Genomic DNA, 20277 nt, shown 5'->3' with positions numbered 1-20277 from the left:
TTGGAATCTCTAAAGGTCGGATCAAATTGTATCTCAACCTAAATTGTGTCTTGGTTCCATTAGAATTCTGATTCTTGAATAAAAACAGCAACCTTGTAAATAGGAAATTGCATGCTACTAAGACTCCCTCCCTTATTGAATTCAAATTGGGAGTTCTTGCCTTAGTAGAAGTCCGACTCTTTTACAGTCTTTCCCTCTCCTATAAATATAACACATTAACCTCTAGAAGAGCTCAGCACGTTCTCTCTAACCTCTATTCTTAAACTCCACCCCCCCAGATCACCTGTACGCCCAGAAATCATTCATCAATCAGCAATGGAGGGCCTTGTTCAAGAACTTCAAGAACTTAGTCTCAAAAGCAATGGAGGATCTCCAATCTATCCTCTGGTTAATAATCTTGGATTTCCTGAGACACCCATTAGTGCTGTTTCTGATACGAATATATCGATACCAAGAAATGCTGTTCTTGATTCCAGCTCGTATCGAACACCTGGGTCTGATTTTTACCAAAACAATCAGTACGCTTATCATGTAGATGAAGGCTATAATCCAAGATCCTTCATGACGTGTCCAAAACCGACACCTGAAAGCTTCGAGAATTACTTAGAAAGATGCAGTATTCAAGAGAAAGCACAGATTGTGAATTTTCTCATCAAAGATCAGTACACGCTTGTTGATATGGCGAAGGATCCGCACAGGTTTGATATATTAGTAATTTGTTTCAGATTTTCTTTCTTTTTGGGATGATTCTTGTTCGGATTAATCCCTTTATATATTTTTTATATTACAGCATAAATTTCGTCAAGAAAGTGATTGAGAGCGTTAAAGGATCTCCTACGTTACGCGATGGTATTAAATCTGCTCTTGCTCTTGCGGGAATCAATGAAACTTTTGAACTGATGATTCATCCTATTGGGTATCAGCTGGTTTCCCATTGTTTTAATCATCTGACTGATGAGGATAATTTGGTAAGCGCAATAGCTGTAGTTATTATTGTTGTTGTTGTTATTTTAACTTGATGGTGGCGTAATGCATTCATCAGTTGCTAGCAATTTGATGATTCTTCTAGATTCAATAACGAATTCAATTAGTACGCCATAAAATTATCTAGAGGGTTATTTGAACTTTGTCACGCTAAAGTTTACAACATTTATGAATTTGATACCCACGGCTTTTCTTCGACAATTTGGTGACCCCAAAGTATCTAGAGGGTTATTTGCACTTTGACAATTTGGTGACCCCAAAGTTTACACGCGAAGTTTAGCACAAAATCATTCATGTGGCTAATAAAAAAACTTTGTGAAAATAATTTAGCAAGCCTTAATTTCGTTCTAAACTTCGTAAGATTCTTAATCCCGTGAAGTTTCCACTACTTATTTAGCATTTTCAATCTCGTTTCAGCCAGCTAAATAAATGTTGAAGGGGTCTATTCAAATATATGGTTGGTTTTAAAATTTTGTCCTTTATTTATTTTTTAATTAAAAGGAGGAAAATAGGTACTTCACCCTCATCATTTTGAATTCCCCAGTGTTCAGAAATTTGTTTCTACTGCTATTAATCTCCAATTACCCAATCCATAGCTTCTTCAAATTCCTAATATTAGAATCACATCTCATCTTCAACCCAATAATCCGTTCTCCCTCCGCTCATTACCCGCAACTCGCTGCCCAAAAACCCGCCACCAATGCACTCCCATCCACGACGAGGACCGCAGTGCAGATGATTTCTCCATCGACAGACGAGAACGAGCCGGCCCATGCTCTGAGTACTGAAGTAAAATGAGCTCATCACAAAAATTTGGGGGAGTTGGGTTTGATAAGGGGATTGAAATAATGGAGGGTTTGTTTGAAGAAAATATTGTGGGAAGAAATAGAAAAGAACAAACAGAGAATTAGGCCTCCAGGTAAATTAAATCTTATGGAAATTAATTTACATTTTGTGTCATCGGTACTCTAAAAATTGTTTTTTGAAGTACCTAAGCGGTTGCCTTTTAGTTTTTTTTTAATCTTTGGTACCTCGAAGTTTTTTCTTGATAACCTGATACTCTAAAAAGTTCACACTTTTAACTTCGATTCTTCATGTTTTATTTTTCACAATGACACTTTGGGTACTAGAGGTAAGTAAATTATAAATTTTCGGGTATCAAAGTGTCAAAAATGCTTTAGGATGCCAAAGTTAAAAGGGTTCAAAGTTTGGGGTATCAGAGTGCTGAAAAAAAATATTGAAGTATCAAAGTTAAAAAAGTTGTATGCTTAAACGCATTAAAGTGTAACCCTAATGCAAATGAAAAGCTAATTTTTGATCTGTTTGTTTGCCTAAAACAAATTGAAAATCAAAGAAATGGAAAACTATTAAATCAAAGAATTGTTTTGGGAGTGTTTGGTTTGCTAAAAAAAGAAGGAAATCAAAGAAATGAAGATGAGTTGCCACCTTATTATAGGATGAAGTGAGTGATTTTTTAAGAAAACTTGTTTTGATGTTGTTTGGTTGGCCAAAAAAATAATGAAATAAATTATAAGAAACCTATTTCTTGTAATAGGTTGTTTTCTTTTGCTTGGTTATTTCTTAAAAATAAGAAAATATATGAGATGAGATGAGTTGTCATTATATTATTGGATGATGTGACTCACACTTAAGAAAATTGTTTTCCTAGCTTTTTGGGAGGAAAACAAAGAAATGAAATGTTAATGAGATGAGATGAGTTGTCACAATCTTATTGGATGATATGAGTAATTTTTAAATATGAGATGAGATGAGTTGAGTGATGTTGTGGATGAAAATAATATTTTATTAGATGTGGTGGATGTGATGGATGAGTTGTTGGATAAAAATAATATTTTATTACATGTGATGGGTGAGTTTTAGGGATGGAAATGTGTGAAATTGTACTTTTTGAGTTTTCTTAGTTTGCATTTCTATTGTGAGTTTTAGGGATGGAAATGTGTGAAATTGTACTTTTTGAGTTTTCTTAGTTTGCATTTCTATTTTTTGGTTTTTTAGGAAATAACCAAACAGCCCCTGTACTTTTTGAGTTTTCTTAGTTTGCATTTCTATTTTTTGGTTTTTTAGGAAATAACCAAACAGCCCCTGAAAGAAACTATGCAGTACTTCCTGTTGATCACTACAAATAGAAACCTAGATTCAAATGATGGCAGTAGGGAGCTTTCGCTGTTACATATGGGAGGCACTAGAGGCACACCATTGGGCACACTCTCAGCCACACCCCCTCACCTGCTACAGTGCAGAGGGCCCTACATGGGATTTTTAAAAAAAAATCTCATGTGAGGCCCTCTGCACTGTCAAGAACATTATTTTCATAATATTATATTTTATTTTTTGGCTTAATAGATACTTGTCATCCCCCATCCTGCAAATACACCCCCACACCCACCCCCCACCACAAAAAAAAAAACAACAACCCCAAAAAAATTCTAGATCAGCCACTGATTGTGCATTAATTGATATCCAATATAATTAGTGATGTTTCACATCTAAAGGAAGTGTAGTAACAAAATTTTCTTCAGTTTTCAAACACTCGTTAATGAAAACTATTAGTTGAAGACAGAAGAAGCTATGTAAGTTTTCCCTCTCTAATTAATCATCATGCGATAATAAACTTAAACTATTGAATAGAAAAGTGTCGATAATTGAAGTCCTTAGTTTTAGTCATTTGTTGTGTATGTTATTTATAATTTATTCGAAATCATTCTCAAACCCGCAAAACTCCATATTGAATCATACTCCCTTTAAAATTACGAGTTTAGGAAAATCTTTTCATGATCAATATTACCCTTAATTTTTTTTAAAAATATTACACTATTATCCTAATCTATAGTAGTTATCCTTTTTTTTTGGAATTGGTAATTAAATAATTTATCCTATTCATAATGAGACTTAACATGTTATTGGATAAAGGACGTGTGTTTGATATAATTCCTTTACTTATTTTAGTTCGCAAAAAAAAATAAAAAACATATACTAGCTAGCACCTAAAAGTTTTTGGACTTTATAAAAAATACCCTCTAAGTTTTTTAAATTGCAAAAAAAAACCTACAAATTAAAAATTTTATTAAAACATATTAAAAATTATAATTTTTACTTATTTCAATTCAATGAGAAATTTGAAAAACATATGCTAGCTAGAAATTGAAAGATTTTTGACTTTGGAGAAATTATCTTATAATTTTAAAAATTTTCAAAAAACAACCCTAAAATTCAAAATTTATATAAAAACATTAAAAATTTTAAACCTATACACACATTAAAAATCTACAAATAACACAAACAACCCTAAAAAATTTATAGAATTTACAATTAACACTATAAACATTTTATAAATTACAAAATAAAACCCTCAAAATTATAAAATTTATAAAAATCTTGATAATTTTTTAACCTAACAGTACATTAAAAATATAAGAATTACAAATATCCTCTACATAATTTATAATTTATAGAAAACACACTTAAAGTTTTAAAAATTATAAACAAACACTTATGATTCAAATTTTATAAAGAACACCTTGAGAATTTTAAACTCATTAGTAAATTAAGAACATATGAATTATAAATAGTCTAAAAATAATTTACAATCTATATAAAAGGCCTATAAGTTTAAAAAATTACAAAAAAACTTAAAAATTCATAATTTATAAAAAACACCATGAGAATTGCTAACCTATAGATACTAAAATGAATAAGCAAAATTACGAACAACCTCTAAAAAATTAAAAATTTGTAAAAAATATCATACTCCCTTTAAAAATATAGATTTAGGAAAAAATTGTCATGGTCAATATTACCCATAACTTTTTTGGAGAGCACATAACTAATTAAAAATCTATTAAATTTAAAATTTATAAAAAACACTAAAGTTTAGTACATTGCAAATTACCCCTCCAAAGTTTAAAATTTTTTAATAATATTTTGTATTTCCTTGATTTCAATGTAATATTTAATAGTTTTGTGTATTTGTAAATTACAAAATTTTTGGGTGTTTTTTTTATAATTTTAAAAACTGTTAAGGGTGTTTCTTTTGTAGTTTTCTAATTTTAATTGTGTTTTCAATGTAATACATAGATACATCAATTAACAATGATATTGAAGAGTAAGTCGGTCTTAGGATGTATTAGGGCACACATCACTATTCCTATGCAGTATAGTTTATATATGTAAAAAATTTCAAACAATCTATATATTGGTTAAAAGGATTTTGACTTTAATGTATTATTTTTTATAAATTATAATTAATATGAACCCACCATATAATTTTGACTGTGGTCATCATAATTTTAATACATTTGATTGATTGACTATATAGGTATATAAATTATATATTACTTTACTTTCTCGCTTGAATTAATATTTGGCTCTTAATAATTTAAATTATTATTTTTAAATTTAATATAAAGAAGAGCTTTAATAACATTTATTTATTTACCTATATGATAATACAATCTCATTTCCTATTTTTTGCTTGAGATTTATTCTATAGTTATGCGTATCAAATTAGTAATAAAAATAATAATTATTCATGCTTAAATTATGATGATTGTAGTTGGTTACTCACTATGTAATTTTTATAAAGATATATATATTACTTTCTATAGCTATCCGCACTGTCCATGTATATTTTATAAATTAGTTATTAATTTGACATATTAAATTATTTTTTTCTTTATAGAAATTTTTTCTTTGACTTTTGGATTGTGTAATCATTATATCACCATTCTAGCATAAAAAGGACCTCACTCTAAATGACTTTAAACCAATATTTGAGTTGAACTAAAGTATATACTATTGTTATTATGTATATATATATTTTTTAAGAAAACCATGTCAACACTTTTTCAATAGAAGAGAATATTCTAACCTCTGATATTATAGAAACTAAATATAGTCAATTGAGTGATTAGCAAAAGAGGACTTATATTAGAAAAGAGTGAATATTAGGATAAATAGGAAATATAATGGCATTACCAACAGTGCTACCAATAGCAAACTACAACTACAATGTAAAGTTAATTTATTTTGTGGAGCCCAACTACTAGCCATAAGTATCGAGGTTTCCATATATATATTCTCTTTTTCTTGAAAACCTTCGAGTATTTTGAGTATAATTTATTAAAAAGGATCATATAATCTTATATAATAAAATTGATTTAATATTGAATAGTAGCATCGTTGTAATAATATCGTTATTAGGAAAAATTCTTCATGAACCAGTATGTTCTTACGATATATAAGCTATACACTAAGAATTTTTCTATAGAGCCAAAAAGTTTGAATACGAACCTCTAACATTTTGCTCTCACAATAACAAAATCCAGTTAGCATATGTAGATATTCTAGATTAGTTATATGTCCTATATACAATACAATTTCCCTAGGCAAGTGAGTTATAATGATATTTTTTATTCACATCATTTGGGATAATATTTGATAGAGACCTTGCATCAAAAAAAGTTATATTTAGAGCACATGACAAAATATATCATAATCTCCTCGCTTTAATTTCGTAAGAAAGTAATTCTTCATGCTTTCAGTTTTACTTCTATGGTTCAAAGAATGAGCTATAAAATTGAATGAGAATATTAGATAATGTAAATATTAGTGAAACCATAACTAAAAGTTAATATGAATATGAGTTAAACTACAACTAAAAGTTTAATGGACATATTGCAAGTAATTCATATGCAAAATTCCTTTGCGAATTGAATGATCATCCATTTTTTGAAGACTTCAAGACGCTAATAAACAGAGATGTTATACTAGATCAATGTGTTTATAACTCACAAATAGTAGATCACGTGGCCACAGTCTGGGTTGAAGGAAACAATGATAATGTTTCATTTGAGAGAGAGATTATTGAGTTGATCATCAATCCCACAAAAAACATTATTTTTTATTTTTATTCTATTTTTATTAATTTAAATAATCATGATATTTAACCGCATGCATTGCACGTGCATCTCAACTAGTATTTTTAAATGACTTAGTTTTACGTAACATACTGACATGAACTTTTCTCATGCACATAGACCTTATTTGAAACCGCTACCCACTTTTGCCTTCAACTCGCAACAAGTGAAAAGGGATGTGCATCCCTTAAAACCTGCATCTACAAGTCCAACACAGAATACAGAAGACTAATTGTGGATCAAATCATCGCCAACTCTCTCATGCTAGCTAAACACTACTATGGGTAATAAAAACTCCACATTATCTAAGATTATGAGGAAAATTATGCAATTCTCAACACTTTTTAGCTCTTTCGGTAACTTCATTGTTTGCTATTCTCAACTTTTTTTTTTGTTCTTTCAGAAATTTCATTATTCAGGTTATCATTGATCTTCATAACCCCATGTACAACGAAAGGATCTGCCTTCGGCTTAAAGAAAACTTGGAGGATCTTGTGTTAAGTAAAAGTGGAAGCTATGTTGTAGAGAAATGCCTCAAATCTTCTGCTAGTGAAGCTATACTTGAGGGATTTATTAGTCTCGACGCGAAAAAACTAGAGAATATTGCCCGGCATCCCTTTGGAAATTATGCTTTGCAAACTGCACTAGTTGTTTCTAAGGTACGCTTGTTCATTTCATAATGTTAGGCGTTATCTGAACTTTTGTTTGAGGGTAAGTTTCACTAATTCCCCTCAATTTTATAAATGAGAACCCTTCTGGACTTTCAAAAGTGTACTAAAACCCATGAAATATTAGAGAATATAATAAAAACTGTTAATTGACAAAGCAAAAAAGTTCAAATTATGATAAACCAAAGTTTGCTATGTAAATTTATCGAAATATTCACGTGGAAGAAAAAGACACAGAAATAAGGTCCAAGTGCATTACTTCAGTGGGTTTTGGTATACTGATGATAATTAAGGTATATTTTCTTTGGTTTCTCAAGTTCAGCGGGAGGGCTTTGCAAAATTTACCCTCGGAATATTAGATATCAGTGCTCACTAAGAATTTTTTTTCCTTTTCTGAGAACAGAATTCCAGGTTCCATGATCAACTAGTTAATGCTGTTGAGCAACTTTCAGATGAGCTTTCGTGTGATAGACATGCAAAAAATGTATTGAGCCTTGTCAGATCGAGCAGAAGAAGGAATCGTAGGTATTGAAGAAGCCCATGAAGCATCAAGATATTAAAGGATTAGCCTATGTTACATAGGATAACGTTTGCTTGTAATTATAGCCTGGTAAAGATCATGTAGCCTGATAAAAGTTTATTGTGTTCTTATCGTTTGAGGTTGTTAATTACTTATGTCACTTCAGTTTGTTTTCTCAAACTTGTAGTTCTGTTGATTTTGGTAGCGAACAATCTATGTTGGTTTGCAGTAAAACTGTGGCACTTCAGTTGCTATCATTGTGAAATATTTTTATTTTTTGGTTTATTTATAATCTAAAAGTATTTTGTTCGGAGTAAAATCAACTAATTAATGTTATCAAACTAAGTAGCCAGTTTAGCATCATGAGAAATTTGAGAAAACTAGTTTAGCTGAAAAGACTAGGTTGAGGGTCCTTTCATGGGCCGAAAACTAAGCTGTTAGAAATTCATGGCAAAAAACATTCGAACTTGGATTGTTTTGATATCATCTTAAAATCCCTAGCATAGCATCAAAACTACAAAGCTGTGATTGAGGGTTAAGCATTATATTTTTATATTCTAACAATCTATGTAAAATATTTCTCACAAACGGAAATTTTGCATAAGCTGTTCTAAACCTTCACCTAACTTGTTGTTAATCCTCTAGAAGTAATATTTAAGCATACAGTATCTGTCAAATGCGAAGAAGGCAAACAAGACGTAATATTTAAGCATACAGTATCTGTCAAATGCGAAGAAGGCAAACAAGACGCCAAATAAGGAAGGAGATTAAAAAAGGGGTTTTTACGAAGCCAGTTGGGAGCCCATTTGAAGCTTTCAGCTGACCTTTCACCGTTGAAGATCAAGAGTTAATGTCAAAGACTCCATATGCGAGCACAGTTGGAGTTTGATGTACGTCATGGTTTGTACGAGGCCGGATTTGTCACAAGCAGTTCTAGATACATGCACGACTCAGGTCCGAGTCATTGGGATATTGTGAGATGAATTTTGAGGTACATTCGAGGTACTCTCAATATTGGTTTGGTTTTTTAGCGGGACACTAGCGGTGGGCAGCTATGTATTAGATACGTAGATTCGGATTACGCTGGAGATTTGGATAAACGCCGGTCGACGATAGGGTATGTGTTCACTTTGACCCGTGCGCCGGTGTGTTGGATATGCACTTTGCAGTCTACGATGGCTTTGTCTATGATTGAGGCAGAGTATATGGCGATTACGAAGGTTATTAAGGAGGCGATTTGGCTTCGAGGACTTTTGGAGGATCTTGGTGTTTCGCAGCGATTCATCACCATTTATTGTGATAGCATGAGTGCTATTTATTTGGCGAAGAATCTGATCTTTCATGCGAGGACAAAGCATATCGACGTGCGTTATCACTTCGTTCGAGATGTTCTTGAAGATAGGGATGTGGAGCTCGTGAAGGTCCACACAAAAGACAATCCAGCAGATATACTCACAAAGATGGTTCCGAGCAACAAGTTTGATCATTGTAGAAACTTGTAGTAAATTCTTGATTGTTGAGGTCGTTCGTGACCATTTGGATGAACTACAAGCGGCTTGATTCCTTAGGAGAGGGGGAATACGTAGGCAACTACATTGGTGCAGCTACATTTGGTGAGACGACACATTGGTGCTCATGTTGGTGTCGGCTTAGTTTTTGGGAACACTTCGCTGAGGTGGAGAATTATAGAAAACGACGTTAAATTGTTTAAAGTGTTGGCAAACAAGAAGATGTGGCAGGGGTGTGGTGTCTGTCACACCCAGGTGTGACAGATTTCGCCCCTGTTGTCAGGGGTGTGGTGTCTGTCACATCTAGATGTGGTGTCTGCCAAATCTGCCATGTTTTCAGGGGTGTGGTGTGTGCCACACCCGGGTATGACAGACTCGTTTTCAGATTCCTATCATGTTTGGGATTATGTTTTGTTATAAATAGAAATACGTTTTTTAGGGTTTCTTAAGGAGAGAATTAGCATTGTTTTGAGCACTTTGAGAGAGTGATATTGTGAGGGGGTTAAGAGCTTTGGTTAGGGTTATATTTGAGTAATTTTGTGAGTTGTAACCCATTGTATTTCTCCTTCATATAGTGAAATCTCATCATCCTCTCCCCATGGACGTAGGCAATTGTTGAACCACGTAAATTCATGTGTTTGGTTTGATTTGTGTCGTGTTTTGGTGAATTGCACTCGTAATTTGATTTGGTTCTCTTCTCTCATCGCTCACCGACTCGTTTGGTTGTCGAGCACGCTTCCGCACATCGCGTAACAATGTGTTGAATTCTCAATCCAATTGTTGTAATCTTACGAAGAATGCCTACCGACACCATTGGACCACTCTCCACGATCAGGTTCCTGAAAGCAGCATTTACATCAAGATATAAACCATCCTTGAGAGTTGAGAGTCATCACCTTCACAACCATGTTTGAACATGGTGTGTTGGTAACTATATTCTGGTAAAAGACCAATGTGTTCTTTGTGTTAGGCTGTTAATTCTGTCATTTTGTTGTTTTCTCAAACATACAGTTCTATTAATTTTACTTGTGCCAGCTTTATTTGAGAATAAAATAACTAAGTACGTCCTTATGAGATAACTAAGTATGATCTTAAGAGATAGATATCGCTTTCATTGAGAACCTAATGAGAGGAAAATCAATTGAGATAGCACAGCCATGTGCAATACAGGCCACAAAATATGTCACGTGCAATGCAGAGGATTAATCTCATACGGTTCTTATACATCAAGTGTAGGAGAGGATTTCTCTCACTGCACAAAAGACCAAGTAGACATTAATAAAATGGAATAAGATACACGTATCGTCTATGCGAAGATTATTGGCTCAAATGTGCGATAAAACTTTTCTTCGGATTCAAAGAGAGTTTATCTACGGAATCAAAGAGAACAATGGCGGATATTCTTGATTCTTGCAACTCTCAATCTGTAGCTCCTCTAACTGGGGTTCAGGTACGTAGTCTGAGTAGATCTCATACTTCTGGTATGGAAACTTCATCCAGGGTATCTTGGGCTGATGATCTTGATCTAGATCTAGAAATGGATTCTCCTCTTAATCCAGTTTTTTCACCTGTTAAAATTTCCTCTGCGTCTCCTATGAATCCTATTTTGAATTCTGGAAATAATAGTGCTCCTTTGAGAAGTTCTGGTATCGGTACTGTTCCATTGAATTTTGAAAATAAAGGAAATGCTATTAATTTGGAATCAGATAAACAGGATGAGATCATTCCACCACCAGTTCTTAATGATGCTCCAAAAGAGATTCCTAAAAGAAGTTGGGTCAGTTTTTTTGCTGATAATAGAAAACAGGGCAGTGGTTTAGATCTGAACTATATTCCCCCTGTATCAAAGGATGTGGTTTCTTTTAATGATGAAGAATGGAATGAAGGGGTTCAAATCTGGCAGTTCTCCCTTGTTGGTCAGGTTATGGGGTTGAATGTCAAATTTAAAGCAATGGAAGGTTTCATTAAGAAAGTTTGGTCTCCTATAGCTCTGCCTGAGATTAATCTTCTCAAATCTAGAGTTTTTCTCTTCAAATTCAATAATAAGGATGATATGAATAATATACTTTTATCTGGTCCCTGGTTTTTTGGTTCTCGACCAATGTTATTGAAGCCTTGGACAGTGGGTGAGGATTTTGAAAAGATGAAGGACTGTATCTATCCATTGTGGATCCAGCTACCAGAGCTAAAATTAAACCTATGGAATGCTAAGGGAATAAGTAAAATTTCTAGCACTATAGGCCATCCCATAGCTACTGATATGCTCACTGCAAATATGAAAAGACTGGCATATGCTAGAGTGCTTGTTGAGGTTAAAATGCCTTCTCCTCTCCCTGATCAGATAGCTATCAAAGGGCCTGATGGTTCACAATATTTTCAAAAAATTATATATGAATTAAAACCAAGATGGTGTGATCACTGTAAAAATGTTGGGCATGATACTAATTTCTGCAAAAGACATTATCCTGTGCAAAGATGGGTCCCTAAGCAAAGAAATATTGCGGTTCATCCTGGTAATAAATCTAGCCTGGCTGCAGGTGAAGTCCTGGAGAAACAATATGATGATCCTGTTGGTAATCAACATGCTGACAGTATTAGCTTGCATCCTCCTGCAGAGAAAATTGGAGTTGAAACTATGTCTTCAACCAAAATTTCAGAAGAAGTGACTCCAGCTAGTGAAATGAACAGTGCTGTGCACGTTGTGCATGTTCAGCCTGTTTTGGAAATAAATAAGGGAAAAGAAGCTATCCTTACTGGAAACTCCTGGACTCAAGTTCATAGAAACAAAAGTAAAGGAGTAAATCCATTCTCTCCTCTTTCCAACTTGATATCAATCCTAGACCCCTCAAATATTGATAGGGGGGAACAAATAAATGAACCTGTTATTTTGGAATGTTAGGGGATTGAACAAATCCCCTAAACAGCATTTGGTTAAAAAAACACCTTATGCAATACCATCTCTCTTTTCTAGCTCTTCTTGAAACAAAGCTGAAGCTCAGTAATGTCCAGGCTATTGCTAAGAAGATTGATATTAACTGGCAGTGGTTTTCTAATGCCAATAATTCAGACAAAGCCAGAGTTATGATCTTGTGGGATCCTAATATTTTTGATGTCCATATCATCTGTTTTTCTGCTCAACATATCTCTTGTGCTGTCAAGTCTCTGGATGGAAGACTAAATTGCATCATTTCCTCAGTTTATGGATATAATCATGCTGATGCTAGGAAGCTGTTATGGAATGAACTCTCTCAAATTCAGCAAAATTTAGGTAATCTGCCTTGGTTGTTGTGTGGTGACTTCAATGCTATGATCTCTGATGATGAGAAACTGGGTGGTACTGCTCTAACAGAAGCTGATACCTATGATTTCAATCAATTCATTGATACCTGCCAGCTTTCCCATTTGAAAACCATTGGTTGTTTCTTTACTTGGAATAACAAACAAGATGCGGCTACCAGGGTTCTGAGCAGACTGGATAGAGCTTTAGTCAATGATCAATGGATAAATACTTATAATTCTAGTCAAGCAGAATTCCTTTTACCCAGTTTCTCTGATCATTCTCCTGCACTTGTTACAATTTTTGAGGATCAAGTGCATGGTAAAAAGCCATTTAGGTTCTTTAAAATGTGGACCAAACATTCAGACTATCTGCCTACAGTGTCTTCCATCTGGAATACTCCAATTGATGGTCACACCATGTTTTCTATTGTTTCAAAGCTCAAACTCCTGAAAACAGCTCTGAAGGATCTTAACAGGAGGCACTTTAATAATATCAGTGAGCAGGTTTTGAGAGCAAAAGCTAATCTGGAAAATGTTCAAAAGGCCTTATCATTAGACCCTCTTAATGATGCTCTCATAAGGCAAGAGAAGGATTATATCTCTTCTTTCAATAAGCTGTTAGATTGTGAGCTTTCTTTCTACCAACAAAAAGCTAGAATAAATTAGAATCTCCAAGGGGACAGGTGCACAAATTTTTTCCACTCTATTGTCAAAAGCAACAGGCACAAGAATAGAGTCATGGTCCTGTACAACAACAATGGCATTAGAATTACTGAGGGTGATATGATTATCCAGGAGCTAATTTCTTACTATAAGACCCTGTTAGGATCATCAGTTCCTACTGTCCCTCCTGATACAGATATAATCAAAAATGGCCCATGTCTCAATGACCTCCAAGCCAGGGAATTAGCTAAGCCAGTCACAAAAGAGGAAATCAGGAATGCAATCTTCTCCATGTCAGATGAAAAGGCACCAGGCCCTGATGGTTTCAATGCTTCATTTTACAAATCTGCTTGGTCCATTATAGGAGATGAAACCACAAAAGCTATAGTGGATTTTTTCAAGTCTGGTAAGCTTTTGGGTACAATAAATTCAACTGCTATTACTCTTATCCCCAAGATACAATGTCCTTCAACTCCTGCTGATTTTAGACCTATCTCATGTTGCAATTGTATCTATAAATTCATCTCAAAGATTCTAGCTAACAGATTACAATCAGTTCTGGGGTTTATCATCAGTGAAGCTCAGTGTGCCTTTGTAAAAGGTAGGCAAATCCAGAACAACATTTTATTGGCTCATGAGCTAGTAAAGAACTATGGAAGGAAGCATCTGTCTCCCAGAGCCATGCTTAATATTGATATTAGGAAGGCATTTGACACAATAAACTGGGATTTTCTGGAAAATATGCTCAGGGGCCTGGGATTTCCCAATACTTTTGTTGACTGGATTATGACTTGTATATCATCTCCTAAATACTCCATATCTCTTAATGGCACCTATCATGGTTATTTCAAGGGAGCTAGGGGATTGAGGCAAGGAGATCCTCTCTCCCCTTACTTGTTTATCATTGGTATGGAATATCTATCAAGGGATTTGTGCAAACTGAACAATGACAGAGAATTCAAATTCCACCCCAAATGCAAAAGTCTCAGAATATCCCATCTAATCTTTGCTGATGATCTGTTATTATTCAGTAAGGGAGATGTTAAATCTGTCATGAAGATCTACCAGTGTGTCAGGAGTTTTGGTTCTGTCTCAGGGCTTGAAGCAAATCTCACTAAATGTTCCATCTTCTATGGAGGAGTTGATGACAGAACAAAGAATGATATTTTCAGTCTCATTGGTTTTCCTGAGGGGATTTTACCTTTCAAATATCTTGGTTTACCACTGATTTCTAAAAGACTGTCTTATGTTGATTGCAGTCCCTTATTCATGAAAATTTCAAACCAATTTCAGATTTGGTTGAAACACAGGACCCTCTCCTATGCTGGCAGAATGCAAATAATAAAGAGTGTCATTCTTGGAGTGCAAATTTTCTGGACTTCCTGCTATATATTGCCTTCTAAAGTCCTTCAAAAAATTGATGATCTCTGCAGGGATTTTCTTTGGGGCAAGGCTGATCATAAGTTCAAAGCTCCGCTAGTCTCTTGGGATAAAATCTGCACAGGGAAGAAGCAAGGAGGCCTTGGTATTTTTTCAGCCACAAACTGGAACTTGGCTACTGCTATGAGAACTCTATGGTATGTGCATTCTAACAAGGAACTTCTGTGGATTAAGTGGGTTCATGGCACTTATTTAAAAACCTCAACCATTTGGCAAGTTGAAAGTAAAGCTAGTGACTCATGGCTATGGAAACAGTTATTAAAAGCAAGGGATAAAGCTGCAAATCTTTTTGGTGGGACTGATAACCTCATTCAGAACATCAGGTCGTGTTATATTAACTCCAGGATTCACCTTTCTGGCCTGTATAAGCTTTTATCCCCAGTAAACATCAGTGTTCCTTGGTCGGATACTGTCTGGGAGGTTTTTAATCTTCCTAAACACTCTTTTATTTTGTGGCTAACTATTCAAAACAGGCTACTCACAATGGATAGATTGATCAGAAGAGGGATCATTCAATCAAATCTTTGTTCCCTGTGTGAAAGAGATGCTGAAAGCCATTCGCATCTGTTTTTTGATTGTCATTTCTCTATGACAGTTTGGAATGAGGTAATGAGTTGGCTCAAGTTCAAGTGGAGGACATGTAACTGGAGGATGCTTCTTGATTGGTATTGCAATAGATTAAGAGGGAGAGGCTTCAAATTGAAAGTGAAGAGAATGGCGCTGGCAGCAGTGGTATATAACATCTGGAAAGAACGAAACAATAGGATCTTCAACCAAAAGAAGAGAGCTCCAGAGCAGATAGTTAGAGACATAAAAATTGGCATATACTCTGTCATCCTCAACAATCCTCTAATGCCGAACGAAGACAGGGAGTGTTTCCTCTCCCTGTAGAGCTTTTTACAAATGTTTTATACTTTTGCTTTCTTGTTTTGTTTTTACAGTTACCAGATCCCATGAAAATCTGTGTAATTTGATGTACTTAACTTTACAGTTTTTGGTTTGTGAATAAAATCTTTCATTTACCAAAAAAAAAAAAAAAGAGAACAATGATTTTTTTAGGGTTATTTGCATATATATACCAGTTAAATCATGCATATTTGCTAAAATACCTTCTATATCTCGGTCTTTGTAAAATTATCCCTCAAATTATCAAGTTGAAAAAAATAACTTCAAAGCAATTAATCATTAAATTTAAATCATTAAATTTAATAAGATTTTAAAAGTCATATGTAAAAATTATCAACAAATAGTTAAATTTTTAGCACCAAGATGATGATTTGTTTGATTTTAGGGGTATTTTTTGCAAAATTGATGATTTGAGAAGTAGGTTTGCAAATACAAAGATTTGGGGTTCCTTTTGCAAATATTATTTAAGGGATACATTATTATATGCAAATAACCCAATTTTTAATTTGGTCACCTGTAAGGTTGTTAACGGAGCAGATACGGTTCGAATATGGCACTTAACATATCCATATCCGCTTTCTATAAACGAATACGGATACAGATACAGATTTTCTTCGGTAAGAAAAAAACATTAACCATATCCGCACTAATCGGAAATGGATACGGTTCGGATATTTAAGAATTGGATTGGATACGATCACAAATATGAAACGGATATTCGACAAATGGATATGAATCAGATATGAATTAGTACACCTATATATCTTGGATCTTTTCTTCTTAGTACATCTCGCAATGTGATTTTTAAGATGGGAAGTACCCCTGATACCACGTCCATCGGCTTCAAATAGGCAATGTTTGCATTTGGCTCTAATGATTTTGGTGACAACCTCTTTCCCATCAACTATTTTCTTTTCTATTTTATCTATTTTATCAAAATCTAATCACACTTCAGAATAACATCTTCTTTTCTTTTCAGGTTTTTAATCAATTTTACTTGAAGTTTCCTCAATCACGGGTTCAATAGTAGGTTCAACATTAGGCTTAACAGTTTGTTCTTCATTAGACGCTTGAATCGAAGGATTGGACATGATTTCTATTCAATGAAATTAAAAAAAACTTAATCAAAAATCTTATAGTCACATAAAACATATTGACAATGAAATTAAAACTAGAGTTTCGATTCGACCTTATGGAACAGACGGCGGATTTGAAGGAGGAATTAGGGTCGCAGAGGCGGCGGAGGGCGGCGAAGAGGAGGTGGGGTAGGAGGGGGGAGGTTGAGTGACTCGATGGAGCGGCTGTAGGAGTTCGGGGGCAGGAAGATGAGGCGGAGTCGCAAAGGGAATGGCAGCAGAGGGAGCACATGTCGGAGATGGACGGAGAGAGGCGGTGAGAGATCCAACGACGGGATCTGAAGGAGTGGTGGTGGTGAGATCTGACGGAGAGAGGCCGCAGGATCTGACGGAGAGAGGCGGCGGAGGACAAGGGGGGGAAGGGGGAGGTCGAGCGACTAGGGTGGAGGCGTGTGGCGTGTCGCGTTGAGAAATTGAGCAGAGACTAGAGAGACTGGAGTGGAGACTAGGGTTTTTTAGTTGGGTTTTGGGTTGGTTAGCGGTTACGGGTTTAGAACTTTGGATACCTATATGGACCCGAATTCTTTTGTTTATTGAATTGTGGATATTCGTATCCGCAACCGAATCTTACACTCATATCCGTATCCGGAAAAAAAAAAAGAACCAGATCCATATCTGAAAGCGTATCCGTCCGATTTTAAAAATGGCTTACCATATCCATATTCGTACGGATACGAATGAGGATCGGTTCGTATAAAACCGAACTGTTTGGCACCTTTGTCACCTGTCGATTTCCATGCTGAAAAGGCAATTGTAAGAATTTTTTGTTGGTGACAGGTGATGAGAGAGAGAGAGGGAGAGAGAGAGATGCGCATGAGAAATTAGTGAACAGAGAGAGAGAGAGAGAGAGAGAGTTCTCGGTCTCGGGAATCAGGTCACTGGGAGTCAGTACAACATGTGAATACGAGCACTCGTGAAACCTAAAAACGTTTGAGAGGTGCTGCTTTAATTGCTCTCGAATGCTCGCGAAGCAAACGCATGTCGGGTCTTCTTGACCCAAACCGGTACCACTTGGGTTTGGATCCATCGAACTAGATCCGAGTCAAGCGAATTCACAATACATTGCACGCGGACATATTTATTTTTGTATGCAATAATATTATTTAATAAAGTATTATAATTATTTTATAAGATGTTTTATTACGCTATCATTAAAAAAGTTAAGCTCTACTATTACTAGTAGTTATACTATTTATAACATTCATTTAATAGTTATTTTTAAATTAGCTTATTATTATGTTATTAAACAAATTGTTTAAGAGTATACTTATTAAATAATAATGTAATCATTAGTTTAAGTAAAACTATTGAAATAAATAAACTATTTATATTATTAAGTATTTATGCTATGTAAATATTTTATTATAACATTTATGAAATAATGGCAATAATTCTTAATATTACATGACTTTATTTATAAGATTATTAATAATTAATAATTATGTACAATAATTTATTAAATAGTTGTTTGTACTATTTTAATAATTAATAAAAATATAAATTTTATTTATTATTGTAAATTAATATATTCTAGTGGAGGATAAAATTTTTGGTGAAATGAAATGGTGTACAGTTAATGAGGGTTATAGATCATTATTTTTATAAATAATAGTATACTTGTGAATTGTCAAGAAGTGAGAGCGTAAAAAAAATCAAAAGGTTTGATATGGAAATTTTCGTTTATAAGCAGTTTAGACTTGATGTGAAGTAACAATGTGTTCAATAAATGCAGTTTATAAGGTGAAAGTCACTTATATTTTATTTGATAGAAAATGATTTTATATATCACATTTACGAATCATGTTTCTATAAAATGATACTGTTATAGGTTCATGTTTTTGCAAATTAATGTTTTGGTAATACTTCTAATTTATAGTAAGACTTTTAAATTGAAAGGGTAAAACAACTGTCAAAATATTAATAAATTTACAATATTATGAGCGCTGCAACTGTTAAGTATTTGTTTGTAAAAACAAGATAGTCCCACATCAAATACTTCAACATTCTTTTAGAGGTTTAAAAGTATTTAATGATTATTGGGCTTTGATAAATGGATCAAAGTATAGGCTTCTAAAACCGCGTGCGGGTAGCGTGAATAATGCGTGATTTTTGACGCGATTTTTAGATGCATTTAGCACTTTGCGGGCTTGTCGTTGGTGCTTAAATATTCTAACTTTTAATATATAAATTTTGAGTATATTATTTTAAATGTTATTTTGAATTTTTTGAAAATATGAATAGACAAGTGACTGTTCAGAAGTGTTTGTTTGTTCCAAATGGTGTTTTGAAAAGTTATGACTGTTGGAAGTACCTTTTCAAATCTATAAATAGTTTATGATTTCAAATATCTTAACTTCACTTCTTTGTCAAAACTTTTCTATTAAAAACATCTGTAATACTACAAACTTGTTTCATAGCGAATTAGTGGAAAATTCCAGAGTTGCTTGCTGAAATTTTCATTTTTTGTTGTATCCTGGAAAGAAAATTTGCATTAACCCAAAGCAACTTTGAATATCAAGTGGAGCAAATATTTGTTTAAGGAAAGTGTTTCATGCCTCAAAAATTCTCTCTCTTTTATTATTTTTCTAACAGCAACAACTGTGTGTAATGTTCAGTCGTGCATCGCAGTAAAAAAATGAGTTAATTCTCACTATATATATAGTTTGCAATTAAGAATTTTGACATGTAATCATTAATCAGATAACCCACAACATGATTGTTTGACAAACTAGTGTTGCCTTAATAAGTAAACTCTTCAGAGCTCAAACCTGGGTCTTGTTCAAGAACATATTAAAGAACTAAAAATTTCAACAAATATAGAGAAAAACTTAGCTTTTGCTTCATGGATAAAGAACAATTAGGCCTATTATCACTATCATACGCGTTCCCTAACAACTCTCAAATATAAACAACCTTAAATCCACGACTCAATCTAAACCTCGGATACCCAACGGTCACATGCCTTCAAAAACTACAAGCAACCGTGACAGCATTTAAACCAAAACGCAAGTCCTCTCCCTACTTATCCCGCGCCCTCCTCTCCTACTGCTCACTCTCACCCTCTACTAAACATACTCTCTCTTCTCCAAAGTCGAAAATATGGACAACATGAGAAAACCTCCTCCTATGAGGCCGTGGAAGAAGGGCCCTGCCCGCGGCAAGGGGGGCCCGCAGAACGCCACGTGCGAGTACCGCGGCGTCCGCCAGCGCACCTGGGGGAAATGGGTCGCTGAGATC

The 20277-nt window shown here is 34.3% G+C and overlaps 3 protein-coding genes across 3 annotated transcripts in view; all 3 read left to right on the top strand.

Moving 5' to 3' along the window:
- On the top strand, positions 251–8337 carry LOC109820990 (pumilio homolog 12-like). Its single transcript, XM_020387186.1, has 5 exons — positions 251–698; positions 791–968; positions 7041–7204; positions 7324–7579; positions 7992–8337. The coding sequence occupies exons 1-5, from the start codon at positions 316–318 to the stop codon at positions 8118–8120; spliced, it is 1110 nt and encodes a 369-aa protein (XP_020242775.1). The 5' UTR covers positions 251–315; the 3' UTR covers positions 8121–8337.
- On the top strand, positions 12563–13561 carry LOC109820979. Its single transcript, XM_020387175.1, has one exon. The coding sequence runs from the start codon at positions 12563–12565 to the stop codon at positions 13559–13561; it is 999 nt and encodes a 332-aa protein (XP_020242764.1).
- The window catches only part of LOC109820978 (dehydration-responsive element-binding protein 2F), a 1230-nt gene continuing 838 nt past the window's right edge, over positions 19886–20277 (top strand). Inside the window, exon 1 of the mRNA XM_020387173.1 lies at positions 19886–20265. Within this exon, the coding sequence (XP_020242762.1) occupies positions 20140–20265 (126 nt within the window). The 5' untranslated portion in view covers positions 19886–20139. The remainder of the gene's footprint in view (positions 20266–20277) is intronic.

The sequence above is a fragment of the Asparagus officinalis genome, chromosome 8 (genome assembly GCF_001876935.1).
Source record: "Asparagus officinalis chromosome 8, Aspof.V1, whole genome shotgun sequence".
Lineage (NCBI taxonomy): Eukaryota > Viridiplantae > Streptophyta > Magnoliopsida > Asparagales > Asparagaceae > Asparagus > Asparagus officinalis.
Note: the sequence above shows the minus strand (reverse complement) of the source record. Positions and strands in the feature narration are given on the sequence as shown.